At 37.6% G+C, this 17,128-nt stretch overlaps 3 protein-coding genes across 3 annotated transcripts; 2 read left to right on the top strand and 1 right to left on the bottom strand.

The window, feature by feature from the left end:
• Nucleotides 1-2,089: 2,089 nt before the first annotated feature.
• Nucleotides 2,090-3,509, bottom strand: LOC131947627 (RNA-binding protein FUS-like). The gene is made up of 2 exons (XM_059308854.1): nucleotides 3,446-3,509; nucleotides 2,090-2,850 (listed from the first exon to the last, which is right to left on the bottom strand). The coding sequence occupies exons 1-2, from the start codon at nucleotides 3,507-3,509 to the stop codon at nucleotides 2,090-2,092; spliced, it is 825 nt and encodes a 274-aa protein (XP_059164837.1).
• Nucleotides 3,510-5,388: 1,879 nt separating this feature from the next.
• On the top strand, nucleotides 5,389-6,550 carry LOC131947626 (shematrin-like protein 1). The gene is made up of 2 exons (XM_059308853.1): nucleotides 5,389-5,945; nucleotides 6,448-6,550. Exons 1-2 carry the CDS (start codon nucleotides 5,389-5,391, stop codon nucleotides 6,548-6,550), a joined length of 660 nt encoding a protein of 219 aa, XP_059164836.1.
• A 606-nt stretch (nucleotides 6,551-7,156) lies between these two features.
• LOC131947621 (uncharacterized) lies at nucleotides 7,157-15,827 on the top strand. Its single transcript, XM_059308848.1, has 3 exons — nucleotides 7,157-7,395; nucleotides 13,625-13,654; nucleotides 14,285-15,827. Exons 1-3 carry the CDS (start codon nucleotides 7,374-7,376, stop codon nucleotides 15,313-15,315), a joined length of 1,083 nt encoding a protein of 360 aa, XP_059164831.1. The 5' UTR covers nucleotides 7,157-7,373; the 3' UTR covers nucleotides 15,316-15,827.
• Nucleotides 15,828-17,128: the final 1,301 nt, after the last annotated feature.

Below are 17,128 nucleotides of genomic sequence, written 5' to 3'. Positions count from 1 at the left end.
GCGGGCGCGTCTGTTTCAATTTAGTGAACAAAATTATAATACTCCAACCTTATCCGTAAATGGAAAGAAATAAACATATAAGATTTGTTGGACCTGGCTTATTAAATGTTATTGATTTAAAAAAAAAATTAGTAAACAGTATGTTCAGTGTATAGAATAAATAAAAGGCAGTATTAAAAATACCAACGACATTGCACTTAATCAATCCCCGCTAATTATGTAATTATTTTTTTTCCTAACACCAAAACAAAGTAATAAAAAGTAAATTCTTTCTTCCCCCCGATTTAATGGGGTTTTTTTTAAAGGGAAGTAACTGTGTTTTCCAAATCAAGGGACGTTATGAGAACTAAAGGAAAAAATGTAAATACATTTCAGACACAGTTTTAGAAGTTTTATAAACGTTGATACACTTTTAAAAAAATAATTATGTAACGTTCATAATTGAAAATTATTATTCTAAGTATATAAAATGAAAATTGTTTTTAAAGACTTTCAATAGTAATTTTTTAACTCATAAATTTAGACCATGAGTGCTTTAATAATCTAATACTTAAATCCATCAAAGTATCGGGTTTTTTTTTTTCTTTTCGTTTTTTCTTATATTCCTTTGTAATCCACGACAAACATTTTACAAACATACATACAGAATTGAACTTTATATATTAGATTAGGTAAAATTGTGTTACAAAACGAATAGTGACACAACATGTTTATTGCCAAAACGTATGTACAAGAAAAAAGTTTTTTTCTACTTGGATCGCCCTTCAGATCAGCTGATGTTAAGAGTAAATATTACTGTACATATTTGAAATACACATGTTGTGATTTAACTCTCTAAACATACAATTAAAATTATGATGCACATTCCACGTTATTACACATTTTGCATGGGTCTAGTTATGTGCATCATACGTGTGGTAGAGCTGATGTATAGAAACATGAATGTTTCAGTTCAAATCCCGGTTTTTGTTGGTCTCGATCATTAGCTAACGACTTCCATGAGAACACTCAATTCCAAACGATTGCTTGGGGTCGTTAAGATGGCCTTAAGGTCACACGATGATCTTGTCGATTCTTCAAGGTCGCCCCAAGATTTTCAACGATTCTCGAAAGACTAATTTGACCTCAATTACAATTACAAACTCTAGTAGTCATGATTACCTAAGATCACTCAATGATTGTCACGATTACCTAAGATCACTCAATGATTGTCACGATTACCTAAGATAACTCAATGATTGTCACGATTACCTAAGATCACTCAATGATTGTCACGATTACCTAAGATCACTCAATGATTGTCACGATTACCTAAGATCACTCATTGATTGTCACGAGTCAATCACTCAATGATTGTCTTGAGTCGAAAATACATATATTGTTATATCATTCAGCTGTGTCGAGTACTGGACCCTCTACCCACGTTTCACTTTTGGTATTACTAAGTAGACGTTTTCACATTTTTCGGGTAAGAAAGTCCTTCTCGCAGAACTAACGTATTGGTTTACAGATATGCAATATCGATTTAAAATAAAACTCTATTATACATAACAGTTATAATAACATACAACAAAAAAAAAATTAGTACTTTGTTTACCTCAATGATTTCTGTTTGTGTATATCTTCACCTCAGCCAAATATTTATCGCTAAAGTTAAAATTGCAAAAGGTTTTGAAGACACAAAATGAGCTGGCAATAAATCATTTAATATATAATAAAATAATCACGTGTGACTTATTTCGTACAGGGGCGCCGCCACGATCCTGGGTATTTTAAAGGAATGTATTCGTGGAGGCTCGCAATTTTTATTCATTGTTGGATAATTGTAACCTTCTTCGTGACCCTTACACTTAATTAAATTATTATCTTGTCAAGTGATGCTTGTATTGGTACAAATATAAAAATCAAGTAAAACATTCCGTTGTTTATTCTCTTCTATCCTAATTTTTGTGTTTGCCGCTGTAACTTCCCAGAATATTTGCTTGTTAAAGGGTGCTGGACGATACAGAGCTATAACATCTACAACTTTATGCCTGTAACTGTGGGAAATACTTTACAAAACTATATAAACATTACATAAACATCGACTTTATAAACGTATTGTGAAACAGAAATTACCTATGTTGGACCGTTTGAGACGACGCAATAAAAATATCCCCATTTTTTTATGTTGCCCCAAGCAGCGCGGTGGGCTGATAGTGATAGAGGAGGGTGAAAATATTCGGTACCCGTAGGTGTTTTCTTGGTACCCGTAGGTGTTTTCTTGGTACCCGTAGGTGTTTTCTTGGTACCCGTAGGTGTTTTCTTGGTACCCGTAGGTGTTTTCTTGGTACCCGTAGGTGTTTTCTTGGTACCCGTAGGTGTTTTCTTGGTACCCGTAGGTGTTTTCTTGGTACCCGTAGGTGTTTTCTTGGTACCCGTAGGTGTTTTCTTGGTACCCGTAGGTGTTTTCTTGGTACCCGTAGGTGTTTTCTTGGTACCCGTAGGTGTTTTCTTGGTACCCGTAGGTGTTTTCTTGGTACCCGTAGGTGTTTTCTTGGTACCCGTAGGTGTTTTCTTGGTACCCGTAGGTGTTTTCTTGGTACCCGTAGGTGTTTTCTTGGTACCCGTAGGTGTTTTCTTGGTACCCGTAGGTGTTTTCTTGGTACCCGTAGGTGTTTTCTTGGTACCCGTAGGTGTTTTCTTGGTACCCGTAGGTGTTTTCTTGGTACCCGTAGGTGTTTTCTTGGTACCCGTAGGTGTTTTCTTGGTACCCGTAGGTGTTTTCTTGGTACCCGTAGGTGTTTTCTTGGTACCCGTAGGTGTTTTCTTGGTACCCGTAGGTGTTTTCTTGGTACCCGTAGGTGTTTTCTTGGTACCCGTAGGTGATTTGTTGGTGCCATGTAGACCATTTAGTTGACCGGTCATACACGTTTTAAATTTTATTTTCTCAGGTTGTTCCCGCGACCACGCCCCTGCAACATAAAACTCTGTAATTTGACACCACATGCGTTTACTGTGGCTCAGCCACACACAAACCTCCATCGCTGGTGCTTAACCCGCAACAAACGACAGGGATTAACCACGGAACATGTGGTTGACTAGAGTTTCAATTACATCTGTGTTATTGCGACATTATCTGTTGCTCTGTGAATCAACATCACATCCGAATAAACGAATAATTGACAGCTGAACAACCTGTGTTTAAACACACACACAAACACACACACACACACACACACATATATATATATATATATATATATATATATATATATATATATATATATATATATATATATATATATATATACATATATATATATATATATATACATATATATATATATATATATATATATATATATATATATATATATATATATATATATATATATATATATATATATATATATATATATATATATATGAATGGATATGTTGAAAGCGTTGTCCTAAGGCTGACCAAATGTTGAAACTGGACAGTCAACTAAAATGCTTCCAGTTGTAATCTCCATAAACGACGCCATCTTAGATGATTAAACCCACCCCCTATGGCCACAGCAAACCAGACTCCTAACCCACCTTAAACCCTTACACAGACAGCCCTAACCCTCATCTCTAGCACACATCAAGTGATGCCGCCCAACCTGTTGCAGGAATTTTATTCGGACGTTCACGTTTGTGTGAAGATTTTGTTCATTACTTTAGCCCCCAGGAGCATTCTAATAGTCTTTAACACACACAAAAATTGACTATGGGTTGATCGGGTTATGTAAAGGTTAAAGGTCAGCCTTCAGATTCTGGGGTTAAAGGTCAGGCACTGAGCTAACGAAGGTGTGTTGGGAACGTGTGTTTTAACAGCACACTTGACACGAAACTTGATCAGAGCGTGGAGTGGTGTCCCTTTGTTTTTATTTACCTAGAGAAGCGACGAAGCCCGTGGCATATGCTGCTTTAACCAGATGTGGCATATGGTGCTTTAACCAGATGTCACACGACGTGACATTTGTATTGTAGTGTGTGTCATCTGTCATAATACACGCTAGTTCGATTTTACTTACGACGTATAATATACTGCAGGTCATTTTATTGTAGTCTGTGACATATGCCATACTAAAAGTAGTGCAGTGCTTATTGGTTAGATGTCAATAAACGACATATGTAGAGGACCAAAAGTTGGTGTATGACATAAGTGTTGACCAAATGTCAATATATGACATACGTGGTGAAGTGTGGGTCAAATGTCAATACATGACATGTGTAATGAAGTGTGGACCAAATGCCAATACATGACATTTGTAGCGACGTTATTCCTTTCTAATTAAATAAACCTAATGCTGTGACGTATGTACAAATCAAAACAAATAATCCGGTAATTTAAAACACACCTGCTGTGCTAGCTATGTACACATCTCCCTATTGAGTTATATGTGTATGTCAAACTATTGAGTTATATGTGTATGTCAAACTATTGCGTTATATGTGTATGTCAAACTATTGCGTTATATGTGTATGTCAAACTATTGCGTTATATGTGTATGTCAAACCATTGAGTTATATGTGTATGTCAAACTATTGAGTTATATGTGTATGTCGAAATTACTTTTGTTTTATGGCTAAATCGTGTTTATTAAAGAACAGTTAAACAAAAAAACTCTATGCTTAAAAGAATGCTTAAATTATTCAACTGTATTTTTACAGCCAACTAGAGAAGAATAAAGTTCCACTTGTTGACCTTTTATGAACACGTGACCAACATCCCATGGAGCAATTCGTTTTGTCTCAGCCAATCAGAAAGGCAGAAATATATCGCAGTGCCCTGACCGTGGCTAATGCAAGCTGGCCATTTGTGGTTATGTTGAGAAATCAGTTAAAATAAAATTTCATAATTATTTATTTGCTATGTTTATTTTTAACCTTCATTTTAATTACAGCGCTAGAGAGAAACAAAAAAAAAACGGAAAAATTCACTTGTGAGCTAAACTAATCTACACCAAATTGAATCAGCCTGCCGAGTTTGTCAACACTGGCAGCCATGTTTACCCACAATGCCGTAGTAGGAGAGTGTCGTGTAGAACCAACACCAACAACACAAACAGGACAGCGACTGGTGTAGGGCTAGAGGCACGAAGTCTGTGTGCCGAGTTACACAAACATCAGCACCTTATCCCCCACAGTCTAGTTTAGCACTAGCTGCACATACAGCTGCTGTATCTGCACTTACATCTGTGTTTGCTTGCAGTGGATGCACGTATATCTGTGTTTGCTGCAGTAGATTTTACTGAGTGCATCTAAACATGCCTAAACACAGACGGAAAACTTGGTAGTTTACATTCCACGTCTTGGGGTCAAATACCAACGCTGCAGAGATATTTTAATCATAAGAACCGCCTGTTATATGTTGAGATGGATGCTTATATTTGGTATGGTGAGATGGATGCTTATACTTGGTATGGTGAGATGGATGCTTATATTTGGTATGGTGAGATGGATGCTTATATTTGGTATGGGGAGATGGATGCTTATATTTGGTATGGTGAGATGGATGCTTATACTTGGTATGGTGAGATGGATGCTTATATTTGGTATGGTGAGATGGATGCTTATATTTGGTATGGTGAGATGGATGCTTATATTTGGTATGGTGAGATGGATGCTTATACTTGGTATGGTGAGATGGATGCTTATATTTGGTATGGTGAGATGGATGCTTATACTTGGTATGGTGAGATGGATGCTTATATTTGGTATGGTGAGATGGATGCTTATATTTGGTATGGTGAGATGGATGCTTATATTTGGTATGGTAAGATGGATGCTTATATTTGGTATGGTGAGATGGATGCTTATATTTGGTATGGTGAGATGGATGCTTATATTTGGTATGGTGAGATGGATGCTTATATTTGGTATGGTGAGATGGATGCTTATATTTGGTATGGTGAGATGGATGCTTATATTTGGTATGGTGGAATACTGAATACTCCATTGGTCAGTCATTGGTCAGTCATTGGTCAGTCATTGGTCAGTCATTGGTCAGTCATTGGTCAGGTTCCATAACTTGTGGCACTGACAATGTTATGAGAGGACAGAGTCGTGGGCACGGTGATGAGGTTAAATATAATACCAGTTAACTTTATAATACGTGCATATATATCAAGCTCGGATGTCCAGTCTCCTTATTTGGAGCTTTACTGTTAGCCTTTGTACATCTTAGGTCAACCCCCCCCCCCCCAACCCGTTTTGTCCAGTCACCTGTCTTTCACTCAGGTGACCAATTCGTGTTTCAGGATTTAACCGTCAACCTATAACAACCGTATTGTACCCTCTACTACACAATCAGGGTTATATATCTATTCCACGTTTGGCTAACAGTAGGTCTCTAGAACAATGGCATTTGATTTATTTTTTTGAGGCGTGACATTGTGTGATGATGCCACATAAATCTGGTAGCCACGTTTTCAGGCTGGTTCTCCGACTTGTGGCAAAAAGTGTCACTATCATGCAAGGTACCAAATATCTGCTGAGTGAATATTTACTGTCTAGGAAGATGATAGCCTGTGATTAAGTACCCAAACTATGAATGGCGGTCGTTGCAAAAATTTAGCAAACAAAGATTACAAATAACGAAAATACCAAGGAAGAAAACGTTGAATGACCAAAAAACTGTAATGACCAACGAAAAAAACTGTAATGACCAACGAAAAAAACTGTAATGTCCAGAAAAAAGCTGATTGACCTTCGATTTATAAAAGATATTTTGCTATATTAATTTGAAGGTTTTTTTGTTTTGTTTTGTTAAACATCTTCTAGTTAGAAAAAATCTTAAGAAAGTTGTGGGACCGGCTTAGGCAAACAGTCACACAAACGTTTTAATTGTTGATAATTGATGGCTGGGGAAAACCGATGCTCGGGGGAGGGGGGCAGTGCAGAGGGGGTAGAGGAGGGGGGGGGGGGCTGTTTCGTTGACCATTGGTGTGGGAGGGGGTAGATGGGGCTGTTCCGTTTACCATCGATGGGGGGTGGTAGAGGGGGCTTTTCAGTTGACCATCGGTAACTCACTTGACCAATGGCAATATTTGCCATGACAGACCACGCGTTGGCATCAACTGATGTCAACACAGATTGAAAATAGCGCCCTCTATCAGCAGCAGACGACAGATTGTCTTTGGATGTCCGGCATTGAGTGCGGGACGTCCGGTGTGTGGGGTCCATCGCATCACTCGCTCGGATACTTCCTCAAGGAGAGCCCGGCTCTAGGGGCAAATATGTAGATTAGGTTGTCCTGGGATATTTTTAGACATTGGGAATTTCCGCTACTTGCCAGAGTTCGAATGTTAGAGTATTTGGAAGGTTTTCATCCACCTTGAAGATACTACTGTGTGGACAAAATGCTCATTGTTTTCATTGCACGTAAGTGTTGTTTTTTTTTTTGCTGTTAAAAATCACAAAACACATTCTCAATTTTTTTTTAAATTCTTTGATTTTTAAGTTTTAATTAACTTAATTTCCCGTACTTTGTGCTGTATTGTCTTTTCGCAATGAATCGCAACTCACGAGCGAAATTTTTACCACTTCTGCATGACTGATTTCATTCAAATTTGAAACGAATGTCAAGACTCGATGACAATGAAATGCGACATGCAATTTGGTTCACTTTTTAATCAAATTAGTTTAAGATTGATTAACTATCCTATGTACATTACAAATCTTCCGCATTGTTTGAGTTGATTTGGTTTTTCTTTCTATGCGATTCTGTTCTGATAAAAAAAAAATTAAATAAAAAAAAAGTTATATATACATTTATAATTACAAGCTTGTATAAACTGCTCGTTAAAAGAATAAAACAATTTTTTAAATTATTTTTTAATTATTTTAGTTCATTTTTTAAAGTTTGTTATTATAAGAGTTTATTATTATTTTTCGTAGTCATGGGTTCCTGAGATAAATTTCATTTGATTATATTCATTTATTAAACAAAATAATTAGTTTACAGGCATATCGGTTAAGGTATAAATGATGACAGAAATACATCTATAATATACGCCTTGTTGTAACATATAAGCAGGCAGAGTCAATTCTCGTGACTCAACTACGGGCCCTGCTCTAAACGTTTCTAGTTGTTCTGTATTTGTATTGGTAACTTGGGTATGCGGACCTTTGACCAAAGTTTGAAAGGTGCTTTGACAATTTGATCAAAGTGGCTTTGAGCAAAGGTCTTTGGCTACAGGGGCTTTGACTACAGGGGCTTTGACTACAGGGGCTTTGACTACAGGGGCTTTGACTACAGGGGCTTTGACTACAGGGGCTTTGACTACAGGGGCTTTGACCATAGTTGTTTTGTTCACAAATGCTTTGTCCACACAGACTAAAAAATCAAGAAGGAATAAAATGTAGGGTGATTATATTTTAAGGAGCTGCATGATTTAAAATGATTATTCCTGATGCATAAATACAACTTACCTAGACCAATCAAGTAAAAAGTTGCAGCAGTCCATCAAATTAAAATTTGGTGCAAATATAAGAATCAATCTTTATCTATATATATAAAAAGCAATGTATGTATGTGTGTCTGTCCTTTATGCATTACTACACCTCTCATCACATCGCCGTGAAACTTTGGGAAGTTGTTGAGAATATTCCTGGGGAGGTTTCTGCGAAAAAAAATATTTCAAATTCGCAGGGGTGGCGCCCCGGCAGGGCGCGATTTGTTTTTCTCAATATACGGTATATAAAAATAATAAAAGTGAATTGCAGTGACACCGTTTATCCGATAGGCATGAAACTTTGGGGAGTTCATTATAAAACTCCAGGGAAAGGTTCTGTAAAAATCATTTTTAATTTCGCAAGGGCGGCGCCACGGGAGGCTGCGATTTTTCTCTATATACGGTTTATAAAATTTCGGTTTCACACCGTTCATCCGTGTACCATGAAACTTTGGGGAGATGATTAGATCACTCAATAGTAGGGTTCTGCAAAAAAATATTGTTTAATGTTGCAAGGGCGGGGTCCCCGGGGTGGGGGGGGGGAGCGATTTGTTTTCTCTATACACGGTATATAAAAAATAAAACTCGGATGCGGTTCATCCGAGTGCCATGAAACTTTAGGGAGTAGATGAGAATACTCCCGAGAATATTTCTGCGAAAAAGAAAACTAAAGTTTCTTATGGGCGGCGCCATATAGGGTACAACTTTCGTCAATACACGGTTTGGCGCCCAGAGTTTTAGAGCGACTATGTTGGCACTTGGCATCCGTTAATCGAGCGTCCTGTATTGCGAGTAAGGAGTACTACTATATTCAGCGGTAAAACTACAACAGGCTTCTAAAAATAACTTTGTAACGCGAGGAAATCCTTCTGTACAGTTTCATCACCTTGCGAAAGATGAAAAAATAACTTTTTGAATATGAGGAGACTACTGTAGAGTTTCGTCACTTTGCGAATGATGCAATAAGCATCTATTATTAGACAATCCAGTCAGAAATTGAGATCGAGCATCTAATAATAGACCATTAGTAACGCTAGCATATTGCATGAGTCACACTGATATTTAAAACACGTCAAATAATTTTTTTACGTGTTAAAGAAAAAATCCTGATCATTTGTGTCACTTTAGCGAATGACGAAATCTGCATCTTTATTAATAGGATGCTATTTGGCCGATGGCGCCTGGTAGTTTTAAGGAGCCAGGGGTAGTACGCCGCGCCTATGCGGTAGTGTAATCGGGGGGGGGGGCATGAGAGCGCCCCTCTACGCTCTTACATAGAGGCGCTCACCGAAGTGTGTTCTACCATATTAATTAATGTACATTCAAGATTTTAGAAAAGTAGGTCACGCGTCTAAGAACATATAATTATAATTGATAAAGCGTTGGTGAAATCCTAATATATTTCGTCAAACTTTCTTCTATCCCCGCGGCAACGCGCGGGGGTCGGGTACGCTAGTACTTTATATTTTTTTACCATTTTTAGACAATTGTTAGCCTTTGAGAAAACAGATGTACTGTCATCTCTGCGTTCTATTTCATATCTTTTTTTTTAGTTAAACATATAAGTACTAGCTAGATGTTATCATTTAGTTGTACCACTAGCTTAATGATATCATTTAGTTGTACCAGTAGCTTTATGATACCATTTAGTTGTACCAGTAGCTTAATGATGCCATTTAGTTGTACCAGTAGCTTAATGATGCCATTTAGTTGTACCAGTAGCTTAATGATACCATTTAGTTGTACCAGTAGCTTAATGATATCATTTAGTTGTACCAGTAGCTTAATGATACCATTTAGTTGTACCAGTAGCTTAATGATACCATTTAGTTGTACCAGTGAATGTAACTCATACGATTTTGCAAAAATGTGCATAAAGATTTCAGCTTGAAACTCTTCAATATCTGTAAAATAACGGATTCACGTGTACAATTAATTAGTTATCGATTTGATGTAGATAATCGTATGCGGGATGGTCGCTTATAATTAGTGTGTCCTGAATGGGGGTTAACTGGTGCACATACTGGGCTTGGTAGTTCTAAGGCTTAGTTTCGTATTGGGAATTTATAGCTCCGTGTAGAGCGTATGGCAGGTTTCAGATTACAACTTTAGAGTTGTTGTTTGTTTGTTTGTTTTTGCGCTGTGTAGATTGATCGATGGGCTATGAGTACACGTAGTAGTTAAAGAACATTATGTTAGTAGTTACAGAACATTATGTTAGTAGTTACAGAACATTATGTCAGTAGTTACAGAACATTATGTCAGTAGATACAGAACATTATGTCAGTAGTTACAGAAAATTATGTCAGTAGATACATAACATTATGTCAGTAGTTACAGAACATTATGTCAGTAGATACAGAACATTATGTCAGTAGTTACAGAACATTATGTCAGTAGTTACATAACATTATGTCAGTAGTTACAGAAAATTATGTCAGTAGATACAGAACATTATGTCAGTAGTTACAGAACATTATGTCAGTAGATACAGAACATACACGGGGTGTATAAAGAGAGTAAAGAACCCTCTATAGACCTAGCGATCCTTTGGGCAGATAAAGTAGAGTTGATATGTTTCTTGACGGGAAGGTGTGGTCAGCACTTTGCCCAGCCGCCTTGTTAGGTACCCATCAGAGTTGAGGAAGTTCTACTGACTTGGAACCGGATTCGAACTCAGACTTTCGGGTTAGCAGCCTAGCGCTCTACCGCTTACGCCACATCGACTCACTCATGAATGGGAAGGTGTGTACATTATGTCGGCAATCACAGAACACACCTGAATAGGATGATGTGTACATTATGTCGGCAATTACAGAACACACCTGAATAGGATGATGTGTACATTAATTCAGTAGTAACTTAAAGAATTGATTAGCAGTATCAACGTTAGCTTTATTTTCACGGCCTAAAATTCATTTACTTTTATGTTATGCTGGTAGACAAAGCACCAAAGTGTTATGTTACTTTTTAACAAAGCACCAAAGTGTTATGTTACTTTTTAACAAAGCACCAAAGTGTTATCTTACTTTTTAACAAAGCACCAAAGTGTTATGTTACTTTTTAACAAAACACCAAAGTGTTATGTTACTTTTTAACAAAACACCAAAGTGTTATGTTACTTTTTAACAAAGCACCTGCCAATAATGTCGCCATGACATACAAGTCCACACCACAACAATAACTATAACTGGTAATATTTTAAACATAACTGTTTCCGGATTTATAAATTTACAATGTTAAAAAATGTTAAAAAATATCGTCATGTTGGAGTAAAAATCGAATCGCTGTATTTATCTGTGATAAGGAAAGTATCAATTACATGAGAATAGAAAGGGGGGGGGGGGGGTGTTGTGGTAAAATTGAAATACATATTTAAAAAAATAATTACATTTAAATTAATAATTTCTGTGCAACTTTGACTAGATAGAAGTTTGTAAAATAACGTTATAGCCATGGTTGAGTTACTGTTATTCTTTAGTCGCTAAACCATGTTACGGCGCAGGAAAATACAACATTCTATGTTGTGTGAAAGTTGGTAAACCTACAAACGACGAGCAAGACTAACGCGCTCCTACAAAAAAATAACATGGGAACACGAGAACAGGTTGATGCGTGGGCTATAGTACCGTGTGACTGTACCGTGTGACTGTACCGTGTGACTGTACCGTATGTCTGTACCGTGTGTCTGTACCGTATGTCTGTACCGTGTATCTGTACCGTCATTGTTTTGTGATACTTACATGTAAAATGTTTTGTATTGTGATTTGTACTCGTAAAATGTGTAATGATTGATATTTGCACATCAATTTCGTAGCATTCATAATTTCTATTCTACCCATTGATGATGTTATATCATCTCCTAAATGGTGTTTTATTGTCTCCTATAATTGTTATATCATCTCCTAAATGGTGTTTTATTGTCTCCTATAATTGTTATATCATCTCCTAAATGGTGTTTTATTGTCTCCTATAATTGTTATATCATCTCCTAAATGGTGTTTTATTGTCTCCTATAATTGTTATATCATCTCCTAAATGGTGTTTTATTGTCTCCTATAATTGTTATATCATCTCCTAAATGGTGTTTTATTGTCTCCTATAATTGTTATATCATCTCCTAAATGGTGTTTTATTGTCTCCTATAATTGTTATATCATCTCCTAAATGGTGTTTCATTGTCTCCTATAAGTGTTATATCATCTCCTACATGATGTTATATTATAACTTTCGATGTATGGGTAACTGGAAAAATGCTCAACAGAAAACTCCACAAATAAAGTACGCAATGACTTTTTTTGTTTTCTCAGATCGAGCATTTACAGACTTTTAAAGAGTGACTACATGTAAATCGGAACATAACAAAACAGATTTCATTGAAATGTGACACAATTAAATTGTATTAGTAAAATTTAGTTAATATTTGCTAATGCTTCTGTTTGCGCAGTTTTCCGTTGCGTATTTCTGCGACTGCGCATTTTTCTGTGAACCAAAACTAAAACTGATTTACTTGACCATATGTGATGCCGTCCTAAAACTTACTGGCACAAGTGGGTACGTCTAACCGTTGAGATGATAGACGTAGATTCAGCGGTGTTTCACTTTCATGCGGACAGTAGGCCCTTAAGTAGAGTTATCTCTGGCTACAACATTTGGTTTCTTTGGATTTTAACGAAAGGAAAATATTTTTGGCGTGGCCTTGTGGAAGAGCCTCTGGTTGTTAACTTGAAAAGTCCAGAGTTCGGATCCTTCAGGCAGCTCCTGTGACTCGACTGATGCCTGGTTGTGTTGGCAGTGTCTCCCTCTGCCACACATCAGCTGTGTGGGTAGATGGGGGCGGGGCTGATATATGGACAACATCCGGCTCTTCTCTACTTGCTGTCCTGTTCTTGTGTCTTGAATTCCAAGGCGAAATTGTATCGTCTTTCGAGACTTGAATGCCACATTAGGATTGTTAGGGAAAAGTGAAAAGTGGTGAAGTGGGGTTCAACAAAGATACAAATCATTTTTCCAAGATTAAAGTTAAATATATTGTCAACACAACACTTACATATATGTCTTGAAACTATAACCGGGATCCTCTGACTCACCCCCTCCCCACACTTACATAATTCGCTCTATTATTAATGAATAAATCATTCCAACTTTATTTTCAGATTTTATGGCGGTTCTCGCCCAATCAGCAGGTAAGACACAATGACCTTCTTGCATAAATTAACAATTTTATTCAAGTTTATATATAAAGGTAGCTATGATCTATACCGTTTATTTATAATAAGTAATTTACATGGATAAATGCTGTATAAGACAACACAGCAAAGATAAAATAGTGACGATTACATTGGGCCATTATTTTATCTTAAGATAATACCAGCCGTTGTATGATATCAAACAATATAAAACAAATACAGTTGTATATTTTTTATAGTTAAATAAATAATCGTCTTCGACGCTATGTGCACGGTCTAGTTTTCAACATTTTATTGACTAGTTTAACTTTTTTCTTTCAGTCTAATTTGCCCATTTCTGTTCAACATCTTTGTGTCTAGAATCGTTTAAATGCCGTTTTTTCTTAACGAATTTTTTTCCGGAAAGGTGTAACTTCCCCTAATTGCTAAACGTTTTCCCCAGAAAGGTATAACTTACTGTTTAACTTTTCCCCCAGCATCGTTTAACTGCCCCTATTACTAAACGTTGTCCCCAGAAAGATTTAACTTATGTTTAACTTTTCCCCCAGCATCGTTTAACTGCCCCTATTGCTAAACTTTTTCCCCAGAAAGGTTTAACTTACTGTTTACTGTTTAACTTTCCCCCAGCATCGTTTAACTGCCCCTCGCTGTTCAACTTCTACCCTGACGTCCACGACTGCACCAAGTTCTACCGCTGTATCTGGGGGAAGGGCGCGGCCTTCAACTGCCCCACGGAGACCCTGTGGTCCCAGGAACTGCTGACCTGTAACCACGCCAAGGAGGTCAAGTGTGACAAGCCGCCCGTCTCAGACGAACTCAAGCTGTTTGAGGCGCCAGACTTCTCCGTCGACATTGCATCCGCTGCCAAGAAACAAAAATACGAAACGTCGTACGGCGGAAAATACGCCGGATCTACCGCGGCTAAAGACGCGGAGGGTTATAACGAAGAGGAAGAGGACGATGAGGAAGGTGATGAAAGCAGCAGTGAGGATAGAGAGGAGGAAGGTAATGAGGAAGAGGCGGAGGACAAAGCTAATGACGATAAAGAGAACGAAGAGGAAGATAACAGTTGGAAAGACAAGAGCAAGCGAGAGGGAGACACTAAAGATAATTTCCAGTACAACCCGTTCGCGTTCAGCAACTACAGGTTCGGGTACTACCCACCCCCGCCCTTCTCCAGACCCGAGTATCACAACATCGTGAGCCCGGGGGGTATGGCGCCCCTCCAGCAGCATGTCCTACACCCATCCTCACCCTACGTCATGCCCCACCCCTCTCAGTACCAGCCCCCACCCTACCCGCCCCAGGCAGCCTACTACATCTCTCCCCCTAAATACCTCATCCATTCTCCCAAACAACTCCCCTTTGAGCAGCAGATCGCTTTGCCCCGTGACCCCAAATCCCCCTGGTACCAGAACAGTTTCCTGTACAACAAGCTGCTGCCGGTACCCCACTACGGGAGTCACGTGATGAACCCCTACTATGCCAGCCCAGAAAGCAACTTTGAGGTGGTCAATGTTGACGTCACGCCCACCGAGCTAGACCGGATGAAGGTGTACGACCCCCTACAAGACAAACCCCGTCGGGACGATGACCTTTGGGGCGGGACGGATCTGTTCAGGGCCGGCTATGGGTACAAGATTATTTACCACAAATAATGAAACCTTCGCCTAATTGCGCGAAAATGTCATCAATATTCCTTCACATTTAGTCGCGAATGTTCGTGTTATTTATGTTCATTAGTATTATAAATTTTTCTGCTGTTCATTTAAATTTCATTTTTTAACTTCTCTTTGTTAGGATTTATATTTCAATCATCTTACAGTGGTTTTGGCAATATCTTCTTAGCCTTTCAATGGCTATAAAAGGCAGCTGAAACGACATAAATACAAATAGCATTAGAATTATAAGTTTGTGTATATGTTTAATCTTTTTTTTTACATTATTTTTAAGTAAATCTGATAGATCCCCGAAATATTGACAAATGTTGTCACGATTTTAAAATTTGTTAACTTTGACAGCTGCCTTTGTTGTCTTTAAACAAGACTCAAACATCACAGTCCCAGTTTTAAAATTACCGGTACTTATAATAGTCATTTATCATACAATTTATTTTTGTATTTACTTCTATTTACATATGTTATACAGTTTGTTGGGAATTACTTGGGATGTAGTTCGCCTCGAAGGAAAAAAAAAAGAAAAGCTCTTGCAGGTCAATTTAATTATTTGATCTATCACTGCGTTGTATTACAGTACTTGAAATAAATTTTTCTGGTCTAAATAATGTATTTTAGAGCAAATCAAAATGAGTAGCTACCTGAAAATTGTTCAAAATAAAAGTGTTCTTAGTTTTTAACCTCAGCCTATTTTGTTCAAGACGTGTTCCAGTTTAAACAGACCTAAAGTTTCCTCTTCCATGTTATAGGCAAAAAAATTGTATTAAATATATTAACCAATCATCTGAGTTGTCGTTTTTAAATAAATTAAGACAAGCTTAGTTTTTCTGCAATTAAAATTAATTAATGTCCGTAGTCCCCGTGACACAATTATATGTTTGTATTCCATGTGACACACCATAATGCACTGAATAGTTGCAATAAACATACGCTTCCATCATGAAGCTTTAACAATGGAACACTTACATATTCTATCATGAAGCTTTAACAATGGAACACTTACATATCCCATCATGAAGACATTGCCCCAATTACCCGTGACTGTCTACACAATAAGTTTTTTTCCTACATCACTGCTACATTCAGGCATCTGTCCAGGGACATTGATATAGAAAAATATATTTTAACTAGTGTGTCCCTACCCCCGGAAGTTTCTGGTGCCCCCTCCCCTAGTGTGTATGACTGGGACCAAGGTCATCGTGCACGACAAGAGTTTTCGAAATAGGTCGAAATACTTGGCTCAGAAAATATTTCATGGAAGTTTCTATTTTTTGGCTGGTAGTAGAAGTTAAGTCACAATAAATCAGAAGATATTTCATGGAAGGATGACTTCTGTGCCTGGTAGTAAAAGTTAAGCAAGTCACAATAAATCAGAAGATATTTCATGGAAGAAGGTGTTCTACTAGTTGAACGCAAATGTCAAGCAAGTCGCAATCAATGCGATAGTTCAGAACCTCACGACCATGTAGGAGGCAGGTCAGTGACACTAGTAGGGTAAGACAATAGAGAACCTTGTAGCTCCTTATCCAACTTTGTGTCACACTGAAGAAGTGTGTGTCTTGGTCAGTTGGTCAGATTATCAGCTGTAACACACTTTGATCTGTTGGTCAGCAGTAAAGAATGTGAATATCATTCTTGATCCTTGGATTAAATCACTTTATTGTTGTGAAAATAAAACGGTTATAGGTGTTGTAACAGATTTAGTCCAGCATTTGTGATAATGGATGAGTCTAAAAATCGAGCTGAGGTTTGAGTCACTGACTCTTGTCATGAGTCTAACGACCAAGCTGAGTCA

The sequence above is a fragment of the Physella acuta genome, unplaced genomic scaffold (assembly GCF_028476545.2).
Source record: "Physella acuta isolate Inbredline_101_S28 unplaced genomic scaffold, ASM2847654v3 ptg000601l, whole genome shotgun sequence".
Taxonomy (NCBI): Eukaryota; Metazoa; Mollusca; class Gastropoda; family Physidae; genus Physella; species Physella acuta.
Note: the sequence above shows the minus strand (reverse complement) of the source record. Positions and strands in the feature narration are given on the sequence as shown.

Bases quoted from the DNA above. Each gene is read 5' to 3' on its own strand.
- LOC131947627 (XM_059308854.1), bottom strand. From the start codon at position 3,509: ATGGCGTCGTTTATGGAGATTACAACTGGAAGCATTTTAGTTGACTGT. The intron at 2,851-3,445 runs GTCAGCCTTAGG...ACGGGTACCAAG, and splicing joins CTGTCCAGTTTCAACATTTG to AAAACACCTACGGGTACCAA.
- LOC131947626 (XM_059308853.1), top strand. From the start codon at position 5,389: ATGGATGCTTATATTTGGTATGGTGAGATGGATGCTTATACTTGGTAT. The intron at 5,946-6,447 runs GTATGGTGGAAT...CCACGTTTTCAG, and splicing joins GAGATGGATGCTTATATTTG to GCTGGTTCTCCGACTTGTGG.
- LOC131947621 (XM_059308848.1), top strand. From the start codon at position 7,374: ATGCTCATTGTTTTCATTGCAC. The intron at 7,396-13,624 runs GTAAGTGTTGTT...CTTTATTTTCAG, and splicing joins GCTCATTGTTTTCATTGCAC to ATTTTATGGCGGTTCTCGCC. The intron at 13,655-14,284 runs GTAAGACACAAT...ACTTTCCCCCAG, and splicing joins GGTTCTCGCCCAATCAGCAG to CATCGTTTAACTGCCCCTCG.